Below are 22,787 nucleotides of genomic sequence, written 5' to 3'. Positions count from 1 at the left end.
GCTGATCATACGGAGACATATCAGGATAGAAATGACCTGCTGACTTTCAGAAAAATAGTAATAATAAAGTGAAAGAACCGGAAAGCAACTTGTGCGCTACACTTTGGTTTTTATCGAGTCAGTAAGATTCTGGTGATCCTTTATAAGTCGTGTCCAGTTCAATATGTAAAGCCTGTGAAGCACTGAAGAACTGGGATTTGTCTCGTAACGAGTTGTTTTTCCATATTTTTAATTGACATAGTTTCGGTTGCTGAAAAAGACCCAAGACAGCAGAAACCCGCTGACTCTGCTGTTTGACTGCCTCGTCTCCCTGTCTGGATTGGACTGATTTATCAGAGTGGAATGGACCGAGGGCCATTTGGCTCCTGTTTATGTACTCTTTCCATTAACCTCCATTAACATTCTACTCAGAAATTAGCATTCCCCTTTAAACCCCCGAATTAAAAAGAAGCTCCTGGGTAATTAGCAAGTTAAAAAAAAAACTAAAAAAAACCTCTTTTCTTGTTTGTGAGCGTGAGTCACAGCACTTGGACATTGAATATGATTTTGTTTCCCTGCATCCCTTTGTGCTGAATGATATTTTATTTGGCATTTCATTGCAGCTGCTTGTTTTTACGAGATGAAATGAAAAAGCCTGGAGCGAGCTCTAGGTTGACAAGGCTTCAAGGCTTTATTGGAGTTCTATGCAGCACATCATGGACTTAAAGCACTCAGTGAGATCTTGAAGTAAGGCATTTCAATCTGGGTGTTGCACACATAGTTGTATAAGCAGAGTTTTGTGACAGTAAAGCACCGGAATACGAAGTCTTCACCAAGCAGAATTTCGACTCCTGACACGTTCTTGTCTTCATCTTTACATTTTGATTTCTTTGCTGTTACAGTGTGTATTCATGCTTTGAGTCACTCAAGGTGATCATACAGAGGCTAGTTTCAAAAACACTTTGGAATTCAACAATTCTCCCTTTGGTTTGAATGAGACGTCTCAGCTTAGAGCACCAGAGGGTTTCCAACACTATCTAGGCTGGCAGGTATATTTCAGAACGTCGACATTTTACACTTTTTTATCCGTAGTTTTCCCGTTCTTCTCCTCGGGTTGCACCTCCTCCTCTTTTTCAGTGGCATCCTCCTTCTTCTCACCATCCTCCTCATCATCATCATCTTTATCATCATCTTCTCCTTCTTCTTTCTGCTCCCCAGCATCTTCCTCATCTTGAGTTTGGCTCTCTTCTCCTTCCTCCCCCTCATCTTCTTTTTCTCCATCTTGTGCCTCACCCTCTTCATCATCAACATCATGGGAGGAGGGATAAAAGTTAGAATTAGTTCGAGGATCAACATTTTCACTCAAGAGTTAAACAAACGTAATGCACCAACCTTCTTCGTCAGCTTCTTCTTCTTCTCCCTCTTTGTCTTCCTCCTTTCCTACCTCTCCTTCTTCCTCTCCCTCCTCCTCCCCATCTTCTCCCTGCTCTTCCTCTCCCTCCTCATCCTCCTTCTCATCTCCCTCTGCCTCGTCTTCTTCTGCCTTCTCTTCCTCTTCCTCCTCCTCCTCTCCCTCCTCTTCCTCTTCCGGGCAGGCCTCTGCATGCTGGGCTTGGCTTGCGGATATGGTCTCCTCTGTGGCGAGCGATGACGTGTACAGACGGGAGCTCAGCAGATACGGAACGGCAGAGCTCAGCAGAGAGTGTGTGGACGCCTGAGTTCTTCCGTACGACGGAGCGGCGTACATGGACTGGGAGAACATCGCCTGAGTTCTTCCGTACGACGGAGCGGCGTACATGGACTGGGAGAACATAGAGACGGAGCCCGGCCCTGTGGCACTCAAACGACTCTCCTCTCCTTCAAGAAGCTTCCTGAAACAACAAGAAGTAAACGACATGGTGAATTTTCACATGCTGATGCGCAACCGAATAAATCTTACAACTCTTACAACCGAGTATGAAAAACACTGACCGGGCAGTGAGCTTTATTTATTTTTCTTACCTGTATGCTGCAATTTCAATGTCCAGCGCCATCTTCACATTCAAGAGGTCTTGATAGTCTTTCAAGTATCGAGCCATATCGTTTTTGTTCGCCCTCAACTCGTCCTCCAGTTGGTTTATCGCATCCTATGAGAAGGGGAATGTTAGTGATACATTATGAACGAGACAAACAATATAATTCACTTCAATTGTTGCTGTATTAAAAGCCCAATACAAATTCTCTTCTCTGTCAGACAATTCTCAATCACCAACAATTGAATGAAGTCACTTCAAACCATTATTTCATTGAAAGGACATATAAATAATTGGATCTTTCTGTTTCTCACCTGTAGTGCATTTATCTCTGCACTCTGTTTCTCCTCCACGTCCTGCAGCTGGTTTTCCAGAGCTTGGTTCATCTCACGGCAGGATTCAATCTCCAGGGTCCGAGTTTTGAGCAGCCGGCGATATTCTCCGGCCTCATCTTTGGCATTGCGTGCGCTCTCTGTGTTGCGAGCGCTGGCCACCGTCACCACATTCATCTTGTCGCAGAACCAGTCTTCAGCCGACTGAAGATTGCGATGTGCCAGTTTCTCATACTGAGCTCGGATGTCGCGAAGGGCAGCGGAGAGGTCCGGCTTGGTGACCTCCATCCCCACAGACACTTCTGCGCTGTATTGTATTTGGGCTTGAAGCTCAGCAATCTCACTCTCGCAGAGGCGCTTCAGGAAGGCCAGCTCATCCAGCAGGGTCCCGACTCTCTTCTCGAGCTCAGCCTGCTCCAGTGCCGCTTCATCTGCTCCCTTTCTGGCATCCATGAGCCTGCCCTCTGCTTCCTCCCTGCCGAGTATTTCATCTTCATAGCGCTTTTGCAGATTCTTCAGCACGTCCTCCATTTCATCATGGTGGTCCTGGGCTGCTTGCTTTTCATGGCGGGCCTCGTCTACAGCAGCTTGGAGCTGGCGGATCTCGTGCTCGTACAAGGCCCGGAGGTTGGACGGCTGCGTCTGCCTCTGTCTGAGGAGCAGGAGTTCGGTCTCCAGCAACTTGTTCTGCTGCTCCAGCTCATGGACCCTCTCAATAAAGCTCACGAAGCGGTCGTTCAGGTCCTGCAGCTCAGCCTTCTCCTGGGTCCTGATTGCTTTAAACTCAGAACTAACTTGAGCTGCTTGGTCAAGGCGAAGCTCTGTGGCCACTGCAGACACTGGGGCCGAGAGGACGGAGGAGTAGCTGGAGGAAGCCCGGGTGTAGGTTGGGTAGTTTCTGCGTGAAGATGCATAAGAAGTTAATGGAGCAGACTGGGTGGAGTAAGCAGACCGCGATCCTATTCCTCCACCTGCTCCATATCCTGTGCTGCGCACAACCACCCTCCTCTTGTAAGTAGAAGGGAAGTAAGTGTCAAAGCCGGAGGAAGTCATGGCTTGAGAGACGGGGTGCTCGGTATCTGAAAATGTAGCTGGGTTCACTGCACAGTGAATCTGCATTACTCTGGCTTTTATAGGGCCTGTAATGACAGTGACGTCAGCTTTTTTTTTTTTTTTTTTTTTTGCAGGGATGCTGACAGAATGAATTGATAATGGTGCCAGCCAGCCAGTCTCAGCCAGGGGAAGGGTGGGGTGAGGATGATATGGGTGGGTGGAGGAGGCGGGGATAAGCAACGATGAAGCAACAAGGGACTGCAACACGCAGGGTCACTGAGGACAAAAACAGTATCCTATTACTCCTAAAAACTGCAGAAGTTGCTACAGTTTTCCTCCCAAAGACACACAAACCTGTACAAACTGCAAAGAGTGTAGAAAGAAAACATGCCATTTATAGAAAATGTTTACCCTGCTAAGTACTTCAGCTACAAAGGTATAAGTCTGGTCAAATCATCACAATTATATATTGCAGAAAAGCAAGAGCGTTATCTGGGGATGAAACAATCAGGAAAAGGGTGATAAGTGATAAGACAAATGGTCTCCATCTCTGAGAAAATGTTGAACATGATTATAGACAAAAGTTTGCCCTCTAGTGGCTGTCTGCCCATTTTGCTGAAGAGAAATGATTACGTGCTGATTTGAATCAGATGAAGATCTTAAACCAACATGTTTGCTCATACAGCACTTCATTCTGCAACTTAATCGTAATATCTTGAAAGTTAAGACAGACAAAGTTTAATTCGATTCAATTCAACTTTATTTATACAGCACCAAATACAACACGGTCATTTCTCGATGCTTTTAACAGAGAAAAGAAAAAAAACCAACGGATCCACACGAGCAAGCAGGTTTATTTGCGACTGTGGAAAAGAAAAACTCCCTCTAACAGGAAGAAACCTTTGCAGCAACCAGACTAAGAGGTGGCGTGCTTCTGCTGACCAGTTGGGGTGAGAGGAGAGGAAAGAAACAGTCCTAACTATAAGATTTATTAAATAGAAAAGTCTTGAGTCTCACCTTTAAAGTAGAGACTGTTTCAGCCTCCCTAATGGAAACTGGGATCTGGTTCCACAAGAAGGGAGCCTGAGAGCTGAAGGCTCTGCCTCCCATTGTACTTGTACAAAACCTAGGAACCTCCAGTAAGCAGCAGTCTGAGAACCAAGTGTTCTTCTTGGGAGATATGGGACTAACAGTTCTTTAAGATATGATGGAGCCTGGTCGTTAAGAGCTTTATAGGTTAGAAGGGGGATTTTAAAATCTATTCTAGATTTAACAGGGAGCCAATGAAGAGAGGTTAGTATTGGAGTGATGTGATCTCTTTAATTTATTGCTTCATGGTTGAATCTCGAGGGGATAAGGCTGAGCACAGCCGGAGGGTAAAATGAGCCCACTGTGTTTTGGCTATGAAAAAAAATAAATCAAGACACCCTGGTTGACCTTACAGGACACAGCTTGGTCTCAAAAAGTTTTTGGAGAGAGTGTTTATAAATCATTACACTACAAACTAAGACTATATCACATCGAAGTGGCTATATCTTCATCCATCCATCAGGGACACCTGGACAGGTCACCAGTCCATCACACCACAAACACAGAGCGACAGAGAACCACTCACACCTAGAGGTAATTTAGGGTCATCTATTGATCTCACGGGTAAGTTTTTAGACCACAGGAGGAATGCCATACACCCAAGGCGAACATGCAAACTCCACACACAAGGGCCCGGGTAGTATTTGAACACGTGACTCCTCACTCAGCGTGAGTGAGACTACTAACCACTGCGCCACCATCTGCAACATACTTTAGCATACAGACAATTTTTCAAAAATGATGGAGTATTAGCAGTTCGTGCTCAATTGGCAAATTATGAGTGTAATGTTCTATCACCTATTTTATGAATTCATATTACCTGAACTTTCCCCCCATCCCCATTATATTCAAATCCCCTGCACATGTGATTTACAACAGTATTCTCAATGAATAGGATGGGTAAGGTCATCATCAGCATAATACAAACTGACTGTTTAAACTATGGTTTTATTCAGGATGACTTTAAGTCCTCACTATTCATATTTTACTCCCACAGTTGGGCAAGTTAGATTTCTAAACATGAACTATTTTATGAGTGAAATGGTGGTTTTGAAAACTTGTCAGAATTACTAAAACATAAAAATAAAGAATCAAATACATTTTATCGTTTCTTCCCGATATATGTGAAATAAGGTTCATGCTCATAAACGCATAAGCGTGTCAAGCGTGTACCGCTCCATCCAACATCCTCGCCTATGATTGGCCACACGGCTACACCCACAGCGGCTCCACCAATGAGCGACGAGTTTACTCTTTGGCGGGTAACAAACGCTGTAACAGTGACGCAAACGCTCGTCCATGTTCAACAACAACAAAGGGATGATGGATACCCGAACTTTGTGAGTTGCTTTGTGCTTCGTGGACTCGGTGTCGTCGGAGTTTGCGGTCCTGTTCGGGCGTCTCGACCTTAGCCGGAGCGACTGGAGCGGGATTGGGAATGAGCAGTGAGTCGTTGACTTTGCGAGGCGGCGGGTCGCCCCGGCGTCCCGCGAGCTAGTAGCGTTAGCTCATAATAATGTGACTTGCTAATTCCATTTCGCCGGGGGAATAAAGTGTCAGTCGAAGTCGCCAGCCCGTCCGGTGAAAACGTGTTCATGTCTGTCACCCTGTGCAGATGTTGTGCACTCCAGGCTCCGGCTTACCAGGCTAAGTTTAAAGTGCAATTCGGACTCGGGTGAGAGCATTTTGGTTAGCCGCCGCTGCGCCGTGTCTTGTTATTCTGTTCATTTAATAATGTGTTTATCCAGAGAAAACTCGTACGTCACCGTCGGCTCCTACACTGGATAACAGGCAGTCCTCTATGTGTTTCCACAGATCTGATGAAAAACCGTAAACTGTGAGGCAGAAGGTCTGCAGTCCACGCATTATAATGGTAAGTCTTTTATTGAGAGTGTCAAATATTATATTTTTGTTTTGATTACGTAGTCTCAAAATCAATGCTGAAGGAGCTAATAATTTCGGGTCTGAATGGTAAAGCTTTTGTATACATCTTGAGGTGGATTATCAGAGTCCACTAGTCCTGTGGATACTTTAAAACCTCTCAATTGATCACAGACATTGTCTTTTCAAAGTATGACTGCAATGATTGTTTAGCTGTACTCTTGTTACTTACTTTGTCTTTTACTGTTAAGTGGTAAACATCCTCTTCTTCACTGTGTTTTGAAAAAAAAAAAAGAGCTAATTTTGCAATGGATCACTGCCTGCTATGTAGTTTCTGTCTGCCATCTTTTTTTAAATCCTCGTTTCTCTACAGATTCGCATTGCGGCACTAAATGCTGCTTCTACAGCTGCAGATGAATCTCAAGACCCCTTGAGAAGCCACAAGAGCCAGACAAAGGAGGCTCAAGTACTGACAACATTCAAATGACTCATCAGTCTGCCTATTAATGCAGTTATTTTCCTCTGTGGATCAAAATGCAACTCGTTTTTTCCCCTTTGCTGTTCTCTGCAGGAAGCTGAGGCATTTGCTTTATATCACAAGGCGTTGGATCTGCAAAAACATGACAAGTTCGAAGAATCTGCCAAGGCATATCATGAGCTTCTCAAAACTCCACTGCTCAAAGAGGTAAGAAAATAACAGATTATATACTGAAGTCCTGCAAGGGCTGCCTAAAAATACTTTTTAGGACAGTTGCACAAAACGCACAGAACCTTGAATAATGGCTCTCAGATGGTTCTGCACTGGACTGTGTTTCCTGCCAATTTTAATGTGTCCTGTTAATATTTCAGGCCATGCCCTCGGATGATCAGAGAGTGGGTCTCAAGCATCCCGGGCTGATGCTGAAATATTCAACTTTTAAAAACCTGGCGAGTATGTCTGCGTCACGAGATGACCTGGAGACCGCCATGGAGTTTTATTTAGAGGTAAATTGTACCAAATGGGTCCTTCAAATGTTTATGAAAAAATGCTTTGTGCTATGTGCACTGAATATTCTATTATTGTTGTTTTTCTAGGCTGTTATGCTGGACTCCACTGATGTGAACATGTGGTACAAAATCGGTCTTGTGGCTGTGCGACTGGTTCGTATTCCTTTAGCTCGTCATGCATTTGAAGAGGGATTACACTGTAACTCGGACCACTGGCCCTGTCTGGACAACCTCATCACTATCCTCTACACGCTCAGTGACTACACCTGTATGTTATGTATCGTTATCGGCTTTGTGCTCAACATTAATATGGATGGTAAAGAAAAGTAACTCATCGATATGATTTTTTTTTTTTTTTTAATTTAGGTTGTTTGTACTTCATTGCAAAAGCCTTGGAAAAGGATCATTGTTACACTAAAGGCTTGGTGTTGAAGGAGAAAATCTTCGAGGAGCAGCCATGTCTAAAGAGGGATACCATGCAGATGTTCAAGAAATGGTAAAACTCACTTGTTTTTATGAGTTTTGATCAGAGTTGTCATAATAGGGAAAACACATGACCTAATTGGATTTCCAGTGTCTCACCCCAGTACATTGGTAGCATAATATACTTTAAGGACAACTGCAAATTTCACTTTTGTTTTAGTGTAACCGAGTATAACTGCAATTTGAATAGTGTAGGTTTGATTTATTATTGCCATACAAAACAACTTGTACAGTCTGACATTTCTAATGATGCCTCCCAGCACAAAATGCAATAAAATGGCCAGTAAAACTTTTATTTGGCTATTTTAAGTCTGGTGAAATGTCTAAAAATGAGTCTCTCGCAGTGTTGCTCTTTGGACTAAGGGTCACAAAAACCTGCCACTTCTCAGGGCATCGGTTGTGTTTTCAGAAATTTAAGCTCATAGTACAGCATTGATGCGATGTGACTTTCTCTACATAACATTGTAGTGTTGTGTGTCATTACTACTTTCGTCATGAAAATTACAAAGACTGTTTAATTTGTTTTTGCACAAGTCACGAGGTGTTGAACGGAAGCCGGATTTGGCCACATGTCTGACGCCCGCTATCATTCACTTCACCCGCAAACCAACGTGCTGTGGCGTGGTTGTTTTTCCAGTGATATGTCCATCCACTATGTGGAAGTGGAGGATGAAGAGCGCAAATCGATTGTCGAAGAGGCACTGGAGATACGAAGGCGCAGGCAGGCTCTTTCCAAGTGTGAACCACAACCTGATCATGTCCTGGTTCAGCCCATCCGCTGCCTCTCGTGAGTCTTTTTATTTGTTTATTCTTTTTTTGTTTTTCAGTAAAAAAAAAAAAAAAATTCTACATATAATCCTCACATAGCCTTATTGCAAAGGTAGCAACGTTGATTCATAAGAAGTTGGGATTTTTCTTCAAGCCCATCTGAGCCAAAAGTCATCTGAACCTTGTGTTAACATGTACCTCCAACAAAAGGAATTCTGTGTGACCCCCTAAGCTGTTTCCTCCGTTTTATGTCAGATGGAAACATGTGGGCGAAAGCCTTCTTGCAATGTACCGACATCAGACCACATGCGAGCCGCCACGTCCGAGTCTTGGCCGAAGAATCGACCTGTCGGAGTACAGAGACCGGAACTTCCTCCAGAACCTCCCCCAGCCGACCAGTCCCGTCGGCGTGGTCCAGAGCACAGTGCTGAGCAGCAGCCCCAGCTCCTCCCTGCCACCGGTGACCTTCACCGAGGCGGTGGTGCTGCCTCAGTCCGGCGCTCAGCTTCAAATTACGACCAGCACGGCCACGGTGGAGGTCACCACTTCTGCTCCCCTGGCTCCCCCTGCTGTTGGTGAGTTGTTTAGAAGGAGACAAGTGGCTCTTTTCTAGCTTCGTGTTACCCAGCGTTGACTCGGCATTCGTCGTTACAGCCACGGCAATGGAAGTGTCCCTGACGGATAAAGTGAAGAAAGCTCCGAAAAGGAAACGTGGCATTGAGGACAGTGGGGAAACGGCTAAAAGACGCTCGGCACGAGTTCGAAACACAAAATGCAAGAAGGAAGAGAAGATTGACTTTCAGGAGCTGCTCTTCAAATACCTGCCGTCCAGGTGTTTTACTGGAAACTTCAGTTGTTGCATAAACACACAGTTCATCGTAGCGTTATTGATTATTGACTCTTGCTGTTTCGCTTCAGGCTAAGAAAGTTTGATCCTGACGATGACGAGAGCTTGAGCAACCTTGAGGCGCCGTGTGAAGGAAAGGAGGACTTGCAGCCTTTACATGGGAGCTGCGTTCCTGTTGAGTCGGTGGAATACATGGATTCTGGTATGTATTTCATCCTAGATAGGCTTTTTTTTAATATATATATTTTTGGTGTCATATTAACTCAATGGGTGCTCTCTTTGGTAGAACAACAAGATGTCCACACCTTCCTGCTGAATAACATGAGCAATGGCGGCATACTGGATTTGATGTTGAGATACCTGAAAGCGGTGGGTCAGAAGTTCATGGAGGAGTGGCCCAGAGGGCTGACCGCCGTGGTGCTGGACGTCCACCAGACCTGGAGGATGCACAGCAGCGGCCTTCCTAACCCTCTTCTGCGGGACTGCAGCAATCAGCATATCCGAGCAAGTGACTAAAATAGTTTTTACCTCAACTAAAGAGAAGATTTTCACAATTTTAGATACACAGATGGATGAAATCACTCGTGAGACTTTTATCAAGCAGGAGACGTTTAGTAGCTTGCACATTTCTGCACAACCAATGATGTTCAGTTAATAAAAGTGACACGGCACATGTTTAATGGTTTAAGATAATTATTAACAAAGTTGCTACTTGCGTGGGATTTAGAAACGTGTGAAAATGATCCCAGAACATAGAACGTTTTGTCATCTTAAGGATGTTTTTCATTTAAAAATATGTACGTAGTTAAAAAATATAGAGTGACGCCCTTGTCGAACTTGTGTAATAGATGAAACTCGTGTAAGTGACTGTATTTGATATTTAAATGTACAGTTATCTGATTTTGTATTGAAACACTTTATATTGGAGGACATTACCAGGACGTTGCCTATATAAGATGTTGTGAGAAGATTGTGAATCCTTTTGACAAATCCAGAAAAGATTAATCATAAATCAATACAGCTTAAATCATAAATGGAAAAAAAAAAATTGTTTGGTCCGTTTTAAACTGTTATTTTCCAAATGATTAAATATATTTACATTTTTTCTGAATGTAAAATGTTTGGAAAAAGAAGACAAATTAAATCTTGAAATATCAGATGACTCACAATATTATATTTCACATTTTCCAAACGATCTAATGATGGTCTGCCTCTCATCATTTCAGCCTCTTAAGTTAGACGTGGTGGAAAATGTCAAATCTTAGTTGCAGTTCCAGCTTTAACATTATTTCTTTGTTTCCAAACTCCCAACATTGTCTTTTTAAAGTTCTGCAGAACTTCACGCATTACTTTTCTCTTTTAGTAGAATCAAGGACAGAGGAGAGTTTGTTTTCTGAAATGGGTTCCTCATGTGTGACGTCCACAGGAAATGTTGGCGATGAGCTTGGCGTGTATGGAGTTGCAGTTGGAGCAGTGGTTGCACAGCAAAGGGATGACTGGTGAGTTCCATTGTATGTTTTTCTTTTTGACAACGCTATATGAATGCTGTACAAGATATTTTAAGGAAAAAAAGTCTCTGTCTGTAACTTGGTCTTCTTGGATAATGTAGACCAATGTAAATGTATGTTGAGAAGAATTGGATCTGAAGGTCACTGCAGTTCTTGTCCTTGCTGAACGTCCTTGTTGAATATTCTGAAGTGGCGGCCCGTCCTGCTTTGTGTAGTTACTCCAAGAAGAGGCGGCGGTGGTTCCAGCAGCGATGCAAATGACTCCGAATTACCCGGGCAGCACTTTCAGGGTGATTTATTACTGTTGGCTTTGGGGTCGTCCCAAAGAGACCTGTTTGAGGACGACTGGTTGGACATCATGGTGCGTGTCTACTGGCTTAAGGCGCGATCCCTGGCTTTGCAGGTAAAGTCTGTATTTCTTTTGTTTTCGTTTCGTTTGAGATTGGTCTCTTTCACTTGCCTCAGCCAGGTTTGATCTCTTCATCATTTTTTTTTTTTTTTGTGCGTCTTTTGACAGGGGGACATGGAATTGGCCTTGGAGAGCTATGATGTCTGTATAGGGCTTCTGCAGAGTAAACCAAAGACCCCAGATGGAAAACATTACACAATAAACTTGCCTAACCTGCGCGTAGATGCAGCCATCTCTGTTGAAGAGGTGAGTGTGTTTTTTTTTTTTATTTCACTGTTTGAAGTAAATCATGCGGTACACATTTCCATGGGCAACGTTAAGTATTGCTTAAAATCCGGTCATGTTGCCGAAAGTGAAAATAGCTGCTTGCAGTGTGAAGTTTGGGGATTTTCTTTTGTTCCCTTGGACAGATTGACAAGAGGCTGAAGTCCCTGGAGCGCTGTCAGTCTTTGGAGGAGATCCAGCGTCTCTTTGAATCTGCAGACTTTGAGTCCGTTGTGCGCCTGCTGCAGCCCACTCTTAATTACGGAAGCAGGAGCAAACCCCTGGAGTTTGTGAGCTCGGCACCGGAGCGCCCGGCGCAGCTGATGCTCCTGCAGGTCCGACGGGGGGGCTCAACATTGTCAATCAAATATCTGGGCCACTTGAACTGTGTGATGTTTGACGCTTCTTTTTTCGATGTCGCCCGTTTCTTTCTAAACTCCGCTGAAGAATTCACTGCTGAAGCTGCAGGACTACCAGCAGTGTTTGGAGTGCAGCGAGCTGGCGCTGAACGAAGCCCTGCAGCAGCTCAACTCTGCTACAGACAACTCTCCCCCCAGCAAGGAGGAGTGGGTCAGCACCATCGGAAAGTTGCTGGATGGTATTGAAATCTGCTTCACCAAAGAGCCCGAGCTTCTAAAGAACGTCCCCCACTTCTCCAGTATGGCTCGACTGGCTAACAACTTAATTCAGGTCAGAGCAAATTTCACTAAAACGCAGATTTATATAAAAAAAAATGTTTTTACAAGAAAATCCAAAATATGGAATATTTGATCACGTTGTTGTGTTTTCAGCTCATTGACCTGAGCATGGCCATTTCCGATGATCCGAAGGAGCCTTTCTTCTTCTCGGTTCTGCCCTGGATAATTTTATATCGCATCATCAAACACGAAGAGACTGCTTTTGACTGCATGCTCCGCCAGCGCATGTCTGTCGGGGACGACGAAGGTTTGTTGACTTGATGTTTTGATGACTTCAGGTTTTCCGTGGTGTTTATGTCACACCAGTTATTGCAAAGTGAGTGACCCCCCCCCCCTCTCATCTTCAGATGACTCAGACAATCCCATGCTGCCCTCCTCCCTGATGCTCCTGAACACGGCACACGAGTATCTAGGCCGCCGCTCTTTGTGCTGCTACTCCGATGGTGCACTCCTCAAGTTCTTTGTAGGTTTATAAACGCATCGCAAAAATGTATCCCGAGGGAATCCTTCTGTGCGCCGCTTTACTAAATGTCTTTGATCATTGATTTCTTTAATTATCCTGTCTGTTGTCCATAGGTTCAAGTTTTAGAAAAAGAGTTTGCTGCTTCAGCCAACAATGAGTCCCGTCCTTACAAAGAGGAGCTGGAGATGGCCTTGGAGCAGAGCTTCTTCTGTCTGTACGCCTATCCCAGTAAGAAGAGCAAAGCCCGCTACCTTGAGGACCACTCGTCTCCACAGGTTACACACTCACATGGTTACCGAAATGTGCCTTTGTTTTTGAAAATGTTCAAATGTTGCATGACTCACAAGGGGCTTTACTTTTCAGAAGTTTACCTGAATGTTATGATTCATGCACATGAACGCGCACGTCATGATTCCGACTTTTTTCCTTTTGCACTTGCTTTAACTTGCTATTTATTGAGCTCCAGAGCACATTAATAACTTGACTTAATCATGCATGTAAAAATAGGGACCACTTACCCAAAAGGGACTCTTTGGGAATGACTGGGATTGAACTAAATTTAACATTGAATAATGAAACAATTGCATAATTGTAAGAACTGGAGTGACTCATAGTAGCATGAGCGCTTGTGTTTTTGTAATGCCACCGTTTGGCCACCAGGTGGCTCTCAGTCCTACCGGTTCATTTCGATGAGCGGTATTCAGGGTACAATTATGGAATACCACTGTGCTGGAGAAGTGTCCTCGTGACACCTTGTTACCGCTAATTTGCCGTGGCTCTGCGTGTGACACACTAATGCCATTGTTTCTCGTGGAATTATTTGGTGCTTCGCAGGTTGAGCTTCTGTGGAGTGACGCTCTCTTCATGTTCAAGTACTTTAAGCCCAAGTCGCTTCCAGAGTTTGACAGCTATAAGACGAGCACGGTGTCTGCGGAACTGGCCAATTTGCTGCGGAGGTTCTCAGGCATCGCCCCCACAAGTGACACTCCCATCCTCACAATGGATGAAGTGGGAGCCTACATTGAGGACATGACTGAAAAGGTCAGTGTGTGCTGCCACACTGGGTGTTGGGAACATGAATAAGTCATAGGACATGAATATTATCTTGATGTTTACAGGGATGACCCTACATTTTTTTTCTGCTAGTCTCAGTTTAATTTGCAGAGTTTTTATTGGGAACCACTGACCTAAAAGGAATAATTTGTAACTGTTTTTAAAGACACCGAGCCTTCCAGCGGGCTGTGCTCCTGCACCTCCAATCATCAATGAGATGTATTACCTGCTGGCTGATTATCATTTTAAGAACAAGGAGCAGTCCAAGGCCATCAAGTTCTACATGCACGACATATGTGTGTGTCCTGACAGGTAGATCATTTTGATTTCATGTGTTCAAATATATATTTTCCTGTTTTAACCCTACTGTATTTGCATATTTGCCCAGTGGAATTCTTTTTTTTTTTTTTTCCATCTGTGCCAAATTTAGAGAGTCCGGTATTTTCATTGTAGCTGCAAAGTTACAGAAACCGTCTCTTTTCCTCAGGTTTGATTCTTGGGCTGGAATGGCTTTAGCGAGAGCCAGCCGCATTCAGGACAAGCTGAACTCCAACGAGCTGAAAAGCGACATGCCCATATGGAAGCATTCCCAGGCGGTGCTTAATTGCTTCAAGAGAGCCCTGGAGATAGACAGCTCCAACCTGTCTCTGTGGATCGAGTATGGCACCATATCGTATGCGCTGCATTCGTTCGCTTCACGGCAGCTCAAGCAGTGGCGAAATGAGCTTCCCCCGGAGATGGTTAAGCAGGTGAGACACGTGTTAATGTTACCCCTCATCACATTCATGTCGTGTCCACTTTCGTTCCAGATGCGCTAACTAAAGGGTCACATTCTGTCATCTTCCCATGTTCCACATTGGAAGTCTTTACGGAGTTAATTGATTTGTCACCTGCAGCTAATGTCTTCACACAGTCTTCCCTGTGCCTTTGAATATGCTTGTGTGTGTGTGTGTTTCAGATGGAAGAGCGGAGGGACTCCATGTTGGAGACGGCATTTCAGTGTTTCCAGGGAGCTTCCAAGTGCGAGGGTGACAGCGATGAAGAAGAGTGGCTCATTCATTACATGCTGGGGAAGATAGCTGAGAAACGTAGACAGCCTCTAGTTGACTATCTGCAACTATACAAAAAGGTAAAGTCACTGATGTTGAACAAGACATTGGGATCAGCAAGGGAATGTTTTGGTCGAAGCCCTTCTGTTACAGAATGCCTATTGTATAGAAACTGGCATTGAGCTCGTAGGATTCTCAAAATAATCAATATTTTTAGAAAGCTATAGACACAATATATACGTTTAGCATTTTCAACTCTTCAGATTAAAATGTCCATGAGAATGAAGAAGGGGGGAAAAGGGTAGGAATGGAAAATATTAAAAGGGTCAATATATTTGATAACAAATACTGTACTATACTGTATGAAAGCAACCCGTTGACACCAGATATATATTCTCGCTGGAATCGTTTCATAATCCACCTACAGGAATAAAGATCACTGCCCTTTCTCTCCCATTCGATGTTTTTCTTTTTCTGAGAACAATGTATAGCGTTAGTCATAGCTGGGTGGTGCTGATTAGCTCTGTCGAGGCTCTTGAACCTCCATAAAAGCCAGAGTAGCAGGTCAGTGCTGTCATGAAGGACAGTGTGAAAGTCGTGAGACCTCATTCTTGGAACACATAATTCTGCTTCCACCTCTGCACTGTTTTACGTTAATGGTTTAATTCTCTTGACGCATCATTGTGCGTTGTTAACTTTTCTCGTTTGGGCTCATAGGCAGCCCACTTTCTGCATGAAGAAGCTGCCAGGTATCCAAGAAAGATCCATTACCATAATCCTCCTGACCTGGCCATGGAGGCCCTGGAGGTAAGGGATCTGCAACTGCTACTTCAAATGGCTCACTGTTGCATCAGTGTGGTATTATCTAAGGTCATTGTCTCAAGGTATTCAAGGCGTTGTCCCCAAACCTGTGAACTTTCCCATCTAACTTCTTGTAGTTACATTTCCGCTTGAGTGCCACCATCTTGAAACTACTGGAGGCCGACGAGCCTAACCTGGAGCACGAGCTCTTGTTTACATTGCTGGTTGAAGCCGCCACAGGGCCGTTTGCAAGGGGGGAAGAAAAGAGTATGCCAAGCATGCCAAGGCCCCATGAAAAGTAAGCGGTATAAATCCAAACCATAACTATGGGAAGCGATTAAACCCACGGTGGAACATTAATTCTCCTACTTGACATTTTCATTCCCAGGGAAAAACCCCCCTCTATGATGGATGAAGACTTTAATTGCTCCCCCGTCTGCAGAAGGAATGCGCTCAACTCCTCCCTGCCGTCAGTTGCCACCCCAGGTCTGACATCACCTCCTTACGTGGCCACGCCGTTTGACCACGATTACGCCAAACGCAAAACACTCCGAAGGCAGCAGTGGCAGCAGCAGCGGCATGAGGAGCAGCAGGCTGATGGTACAGTCCCAGTCCTAGACACTGTCTCTGGGGTTGGGCTCTTTGCCCTTTCTGCACTGGGACAGGAAGCCCACTGGGGAGCGCTCAGATTGCTAATCACCATGCTTAATAGCTTTGGTTTCAGTCACAATGATCCTCATGCACTGGGTGATTGGGATGTGGTGAAATGGGCAATATGGCTACTGATTATTTGACTAACGCACTCCGCTTGGCAGAGCAGCAGCAGCGCGGCGACCGCTTCCAAAGTCGAGTTTTGCAGAGGGCATTAAGTCCTCCTTGTTTGCATATTTGTTGCGTATGTGTGCTGGTGGATGACACCCATCTTGTGGCCATTTTTCCGCTGGTCTTTTATCAGTCATCGTGCTGATTTTGACATTTTATCATTGTTTTTTGGGGGGTTTTTTTTGTAACTTTCTCAACGTTATCATGCGCATGTTTATGTTGTTGCTGGCGTGGGATTGATTGGTACAACTCCAAAAGATAAGCGAGGAATTGTCAATGATTGATGAATTAACAATTTACAATGTTTTGACTGATTTCCCATTTGTATCAAAAATGCTTTGCCACAAAAACAAAAAACATTTACACTGATTATCACTTCTCTGATGCAAAAACTGGCACACAAATGAGTAATTTGATGATTTTAATTTCATTTAATCCCAAACAAGAAGTCCATTTTTGCAAAGTAAAAGTTGTGAGCACTTGTATTTCAGTCTGTACACACTATATTAAGATTAAGTAACCCGATGAAACTTGAGTATTTCACTGCAGTCGTATGCAGTTTCACTTCATACGATCTCCAGAGATCGTATGAAGTGGTTTACAAACACTTTACACCAGTGACCTTTCACTTCAATTCAACTTTATTTATAGCGCAACACATAAACATAGTCATTTCTAGGTGCTTTTAACATAGAGAAACCCAACAAATCTATTTCAAATATCAATTATGTTCAAGTTAAAACTACTATTATCTTCAGGTCTTTGGGGCACTTGGCAAAAGAAAACAAAAATTTAGCAAAAATGCAATTTTCCTCTCTTCATGAAACCCGAATCTAAAAATAGGGAATGTATGTACTTGGCAAAACAGACCTGCTACTTGTGATTATGTGAGATGGACAGTATTGCTTTTTACTAATGTACATCTTGTACATCAAGTGCACTGAACGTTTATATGCCCTTTATGAAATAAACACATTAACCTTTCTTATGTATTAGCTGTTCCGCTTCCAGTCACATCCGTCTTTCGTTTTGATGAAAGCTTTTCAAATTTAATGGACTCATTTCCTTTTTGTTTGTTTTTTTTTATCTGTTTTCCCAGATTTCAGATTTACTGTAAAATACTGGCACTAACTAGACATTTCCAGAGCTATGGTGTGTTTGAACAACAGTGTTGTTGTTTTCTTATTGGACAAAAGCTGTGCCGTCCTCCCACCCTCCCTCCCGCCATGTATCCTGTTTAGCCTGAATGTGCAAATAATGCAGCCATATTGCCCATGTTGCCAGTTTTGTCACCCTTTCCAGATTCCTACCTACCTTCCTTCCTACCTACCTACCTACCTACCTGCCTGCTACCTCTTTGCCTGCTTGCTTTTACCACCTGCTTTGCCATTTATGTGCATGTAGTTCTAATGGGCTGAATGTCTTCACAACTGGACAACGTCAGTCACGATCGTCTGGTCTGTCACATGGTCACATCCTATTTGAGTGTGGTGTGGTGTGGGGGTGGGGGCGGGGGTCCTCACGGTTCGTCAGTCTCCTGAGGAGTTTTTACGCAATTCATTTTTGCCATTTCCCACTAATTGGATCTAATTTCTAATTATGGCCAATTAGTGTGAAAATGCCAAGTCAGAAAGAATGCGGCATCTCTCGTGTTGGCGCACGACTCGGGAGTGGAGAAAATAACTCGTCATGCACAATTCTGATTGTACTTGTCCAATCTCTCTGGCTTGCGTCCTGCTTAAAGTGCATCAAGGTGATCAGACTGCAGGGCCGGATTCAGACATGCATTTCCGAGTCTACACGCATAAGAGCAAAAGACGGAGCTCGGCTTCCGTCACGGTGCTCCTCAGTAATGGGAACCATTCACAATAGTCTGTGCGCGTTCCCCTCGGAGGTATACGACCATAAGTGCCTTTGCTACATTGCTGAAAAGGCAGCTTTTAGATGTATTTACGTCGTAAACTCTGGCCTTAATTTTTAGGTTTCAGAGAGAAGTATTGATCTCCAGAAATGCTGAAGTGTGATGATGATAATAATGATAATACCAAAACACTTGCTCTGCAGATTTTCTTTGGTCTCATAGAAGGTTATGTGTGTCTGAATCGGGTTCTACATTGACAAAGGGGAGTGGTGCTAAATCTGTACTTGATTATAAACAAACTTAAATGGCTTGATTCTTTCTTCTTTTTTTTTTTAAGGCTTTCGCTAATTCTGATTATATATATATTTTTATTTTCCTATAAATTAAGAGGTGCAATTTTGTTTGATTATATTTTAAAACCAACTCCCCGTATCTTCAACAGCCTCATCAGAGTTTGACCATGATTACTGCCTGCCCAGGTCTTCAATATGGCTGGCTTCCCTGAATGGTACTGCTCTACGAACCCACCCAAACCTTTTTAAGAGGCTCTGCTTTCATTCTGAGATGAAGTGCTGTGTTGTAGTGAGCACCGAGTACACAGCTGCCAGTTTATTAAATTTAACAGTACCATAGCAACTTTGCTGTTGACTCAGACTGTAAATCCTTTGAAAAGCCCCTTGTGTGCATTATTTTCTGAAATAGCAAAGGCTTGTTGCCCTTCTGACTCTTAATTACGATTCCCTGCCAGTTTTTGTCGAGTTTGCAGAACTTTGTAATTAAGAGGATTGCTGGCATCTCTCCTTTTTTTTTTTATAACAATGTGTCAGTAACGATGCACTAGAAAGGATTCGTGGCATATGTTTGTTTCATACTTGTATGCATTTTCTTTTCACATTGCAACAGGAAAGTTTTGCAACTGTATGCAGTTCAATATACAATATCCTAATTTGAAATGTATATAATGAAGTAAACTTTTCTACCTGGTCGTGTTTTTACTGAAAAAAAAAAGTAATTAATGAGTATTTCTTCATGATATCCTAAAGTTTGCAGTTATTTATTTTGCGCATCCCGGCTGACGCTTAAACCGATGTTCTTCTTTTTCGCCTTTTGTTTTGGCAGAGCGCAGTCAGGACAGCGAGGTGGTGCTGCTTTCTGACTCCAACTCCACCCAGGATGCCTTCACCGATCCGGCCAGCTCACAAGACAGCAGCCACAAACCCGTCTGTGTGAAAGTCAGTTCGTCCTCGTCGGAAAGCACCACGCCCGTGAAGGATGGGCAGACGGCACTGGAGGACACAGGTATTCACCATAAACCTGACGTCTGTTTCATCTTAAATGCATCTTTAACTGGTGACGGTGTTACGATTGGTTTTTCGGGGCTATTTGATCTCACAGAGAGACCTCAACAGCAAATCTAATTCGTTTTATTAAATCAAGTTCAACTATTTCCTGAAACAAGATAACTGTTTTTATTCAGCAGTGACGCAGCAGTTTGAATATCTGGTGATGTGTTTTTAATCTTAATTGTGAAAAGATGTTTTCCAGACACTTTCAAGATGCAGAGTCTAAATATAAGTCACTGTCTGACTTTGCCTTGAAAGTTTGTTGTCAAGAAATGTGTTTAAATCTGTCTTTAGCTTGCCATGGAGATCACGCTGGGATTCAAGCAGATGAGAAAATAATCCAAGAGGTGGTGGAAACAGTGGTTGTGATCGCCTCGGAGGTTTTAGTCCCCAAGGTGTCTTCGGAACCCGGTCCTCATCCCCTGCCTGTCCTGGTCACCCCTCCGAAGCCAGCCCCCCCTCAGCAGGCTGCTCCCCAGACCCCGGCCTCTGAGAACAAGAAGAAGCCAGAGCCCCCAGCTGAGATCGAAGTGCCCAAAGCTCTGCCTGCAGAACACGTTGATCAGAGGCGAATGCTGCTGGAAATGTGCGTCCGAGCTCTCTTCCTCTGCCTCGGCCGCTTCCCCCAGCACTACAAGAGTCTCTACCGCCTGGCTTTCTTCTACACGAACAGCAAGACGCATCAGGTCAGTGCAACCCTGTTAACTGATGGCATGGGTCCATTCTCATTGAATTTCAAAGGCCAAGCCATCCATTAAACCCAACCCATATACCAGTAATCAGTATCCTCCACCACCGAGGGTGACATTTACAAAGCATGGCTCCTATTAAGACTTTCTGCAGTTTACACTAAAGGCACATGGACCTTTTGCATTGATTGTTCAGTGATGAGTATATGAATGCAGGGATGAGCATTTCATCATTAGTCCTCTTGGACCAGATAGCTGTGCAGTGATACACGAGTTGCTGAAACAGCCTGTGTTGGCTACAAGGCTCTGTGGACAGAGGTGTGTGTGGGCGGCAGAGCACTGCTCTCAGCCAGTTTGGCACAAGAAGGTTGCGTTAAGCTTTACTGCGATTGCAACCTTCTGTCGTCTCTGTTTTGTTAAAATCTTCGGTACAGCCTTTAGACATATTCACACTTGGCATATAAAGTTCCTCTGCCTTTTCTGCTTTGAACTCTGGACTAAAAATCCGGCACCATAGTTTTTGTGGGTGGGCAAAGGCATCACCGTGACCCATACTTTCACTGCTCCTGCACACCGACCCCCCCCCCCGCCCACAGACAAGGCCCTCTTCACCGTTGACATTGATTTAAAGTGACTTTCAATTCTGCACGTCAGGCTTTTTATGAAATATGCATCCAATAGACTTGTTTTTCAAAAAGCATCCAACAAAACAACATAACATAAAGAGAAGAGGTACGCGGAGGACTGTGAGCAACAACATGACTGGAAAATATGAGTACGGTGAAAAACAAGAAGCGCCCTCCTGATCTAGACGGGGTGATGAGACCAGCGTGACCACTGCCAGGGACTGTCTGGACCCCGTCATGGGAGAGCGCACCCAGAGCCAGCGCCACAGCAAATAGGTTCTACTGGAGGGCCTCCGCCTGTAAAACCACTGGAGTTTGAATGAATGAGTTTAGAGAGAAATGAAGAGTTGTGCTTTTTATTCCCCGTAGACTTTAGCGGTGGTTCACAATAGTATCTCGTGTGTGAAACAACAGGCATTCGACAAAACAGAAACTACTGTTGGTATGAAAAAGTCAGTACTGCGTGAGAGGTGGAGGGGCTCTGTGAAGTTACATTTTGTCTTTAAAAACCTGTGTTTTAAAGAAATCTAATTTAATCCGATAATATTTATATTAAAAAATGAGCACGTTTCTCTTTGACAATAGATAAAAATAAGGTGGCCTTGCAGGCCTAATCAAAAGTAAAATAACGTCTAATTGCATTTGTATATTTAATGTAATTGCTAATGAATGGTCCGGTTTGGTCAGCTCAGATCTCCCCTCCAGGTTTCACTCGGCACTGTGGCACTGCCTCCATGTCGTGCTGTCGACGCAGGTTGCTAAGCAGCCTTCACAACCCAACACATCCAGAGTTAAAAGCCTCCGTGTCCCTTCAGCTCTCAGGGAAACTTCTCCGCTCGTACTGACTGGCCATTTTTATTCTCCCTTACAAAGCGAAAACGGGTTGCCTGAGATTTCATGCTGCAGCTTGGCGGGACTGAGAAAGAGAGCGTGATGTGGCATTAACTCTCTATCATCTAACGAGGCGTTCACGTAGACGCTGATTTGTGACTCATCGAGCTGTGAAGAGGTGGCCATACATTCCTGATCGCAAATGAGCCTTTCTCTTTTCTCTTCAGGAAGCCTGTTTGTGTGTCTTTGTGTGTGTGTGTGTGTGTGTGTGTGTGTGTGTGTGTGTGTGTGTGTGTGTGTGTGTGTGTGTGTGTGTGTGTGTGTGTGTGTGTGTGTGTGTGTGTGTGTGTGTGTGTGTGTGTGTGTGTGTGTGTGTGTGTGTGTGTGTGTGTGTGTGTGTGTGTGTGTCAAAAAATGCACTTTAGAAATGTATGTGGGTTTCCTCATTTATTTCTTTATTTATTTCCCCACACAGAACCTACAGTGGGCCAGAGATGTGTTGCTAGGAAGCAGTGTCCCATGGCAACAGCTGAAGCACATGCCAGCACAAGGACTTTTCTGTGAAAGAAACAAGACGAATCTGTTCAACGTAAGTCAGAGTTCACAGAGCACCTATAGATGTCACGTCATATTATGTAACAGAAAGCAGATACCACCTATGGCTTTATCAACATTATTGTGTACCAACAAGTAAAAACTGTTGAAATGTTTTAAGTAAGGTGAGTCGGCTGAAGTGAAAAATTCCAGATTGTTACTGTTTCTAAAAAAGGATTTTCAAGAGCAGTGAGTTCTTGATTTATTTGGCATTCCAGAGCTTAATGTACTTCATCTTGCCATTATTAACTCTGTTGTCAACAGTACTCAAAATGTGAGGGAATGTCTTGCGGCGTGTAGGCAAATACAGGGGGAAAAAAGCAATCCGCTGTTATAATTACATAA

At 43.9% G+C, this 22,787-nt stretch overlaps 2 protein-coding genes across 4 annotated transcripts in view; one reads left to right on the top strand and one right to left on the bottom strand.

Annotated features, from left to right (window-relative positions):
* Window positions 1–691: 691 nt before the first annotated feature.
* Window positions 692–3,442, bottom strand: LOC308132173 (neurofilament light polypeptide-like; the record flags this gene model as incomplete). Its single annotated transcript, XM_080499171.1, has 4 exons — window positions 692–1,275; window positions 1,372–1,850; window positions 1,981–2,105; window positions 2,306–3,442. The coding sequence occupies 4 exons, from the start codon at window positions 3,440–3,442 to the stop codon at window positions 1,052–1,054; spliced, it is 1,965 nt and encodes a 654-aa protein (XP_080355297.1). The 3' UTR covers window positions 692–1,051.
* Window positions 3,443–5,783: 2,341 nt separating this feature from the next.
* Window positions 5,784–22,787, top strand: part of cabin1 (calcineurin binding protein 1) — a 36,186-nt gene continuing 19,182 nt past the window's right edge. For 2 of the 3 annotated variants that reach the window (XM_080499842.1, XM_080499841.1), the window contains exons 1-31: window positions 5,784–5,910; window positions 6,281–6,338; window positions 6,720–6,812; window positions 6,918–7,031; window positions 7,196–7,330; window positions 7,421–7,601; window positions 7,700–7,829; window positions 8,454–8,603; window positions 8,840–9,159; window positions 9,239–9,416; window positions 9,503–9,633; window positions 9,718–9,935; window positions 10,858–10,930; window positions 11,155–11,342; window positions 11,457–11,594; window positions 11,759–11,947; window positions 12,060–12,302; window positions 12,404–12,557; window positions 12,658–12,773; window positions 12,887–13,048; window positions 13,608–13,814; window positions 13,993–14,138; window positions 14,314–14,575; window positions 14,785–14,955; window positions 15,593–15,682; window positions 15,814–15,974; window positions 16,065–16,276; window positions 18,802–18,867; window positions 19,479–19,658; window positions 19,997–20,388; window positions 22,324–22,437. In XM_080499842.1, coding sequence (XP_080355968.1) covers window positions 6,336–6,338; window positions 6,720–6,812; window positions 6,918–7,031; window positions 7,196–7,330; window positions 7,421–7,601; window positions 7,700–7,829; window positions 8,454–8,603; window positions 8,840–9,159; window positions 9,239–9,416; window positions 9,503–9,633; window positions 9,718–9,935; window positions 10,858–10,930; window positions 11,155–11,342; window positions 11,457–11,594; window positions 11,759–11,947; window positions 12,060–12,302; window positions 12,404–12,557; window positions 12,658–12,773; window positions 12,887–13,048; window positions 13,608–13,814; window positions 13,993–14,138; window positions 14,314–14,575; window positions 14,785–14,955; window positions 15,593–15,682; window positions 15,814–15,974; window positions 16,065–16,276; window positions 18,802–18,867; window positions 19,479–19,658; window positions 19,997–20,388; window positions 22,324–22,437 — 4,917 coding nt within the window. In that variant the 5' untranslated portion in view covers window positions 5,784–5,910; window positions 6,281–6,335. The remainder of the gene's footprint in view (window positions 5,911–6,280; window positions 6,339–6,719; window positions 6,813–6,917; window positions 7,032–7,195; window positions 7,331–7,420; window positions 7,602–7,699; window positions 7,830–8,453; window positions 8,604–8,839; window positions 9,160–9,238; window positions 9,417–9,502; window positions 9,634–9,717; window positions 9,936–10,857; window positions 10,931–11,154; window positions 11,343–11,456; window positions 11,595–11,758; window positions 11,948–12,059; window positions 12,303–12,403; window positions 12,558–12,657; window positions 12,774–12,886; window positions 13,049–13,607; window positions 13,815–13,992; window positions 14,139–14,313; window positions 14,576–14,784; window positions 14,956–15,592; window positions 15,683–15,813; window positions 15,975–16,064; window positions 16,277–18,801; window positions 18,868–19,478; window positions 19,659–19,996; window positions 20,389–22,323; window positions 22,438–22,787) is intronic. The other variant, XM_080499840.1, reaches the window with a different exon arrangement.

Source organism: Blennius ocellaris (genome assembly GCF_963422515.1).
Source record: "Blennius ocellaris genome assembly, chromosome: 7".
Taxonomy (NCBI): Eukaryota; Metazoa; Chordata; class Actinopteri; order Blenniiformes; family Blenniidae; genus Blennius; species Blennius ocellaris.
The sequence above is the reverse complement of the archived record's forward strand: the minus strand, read 5'-3'. Positions and strand labels throughout refer to the sequence as shown.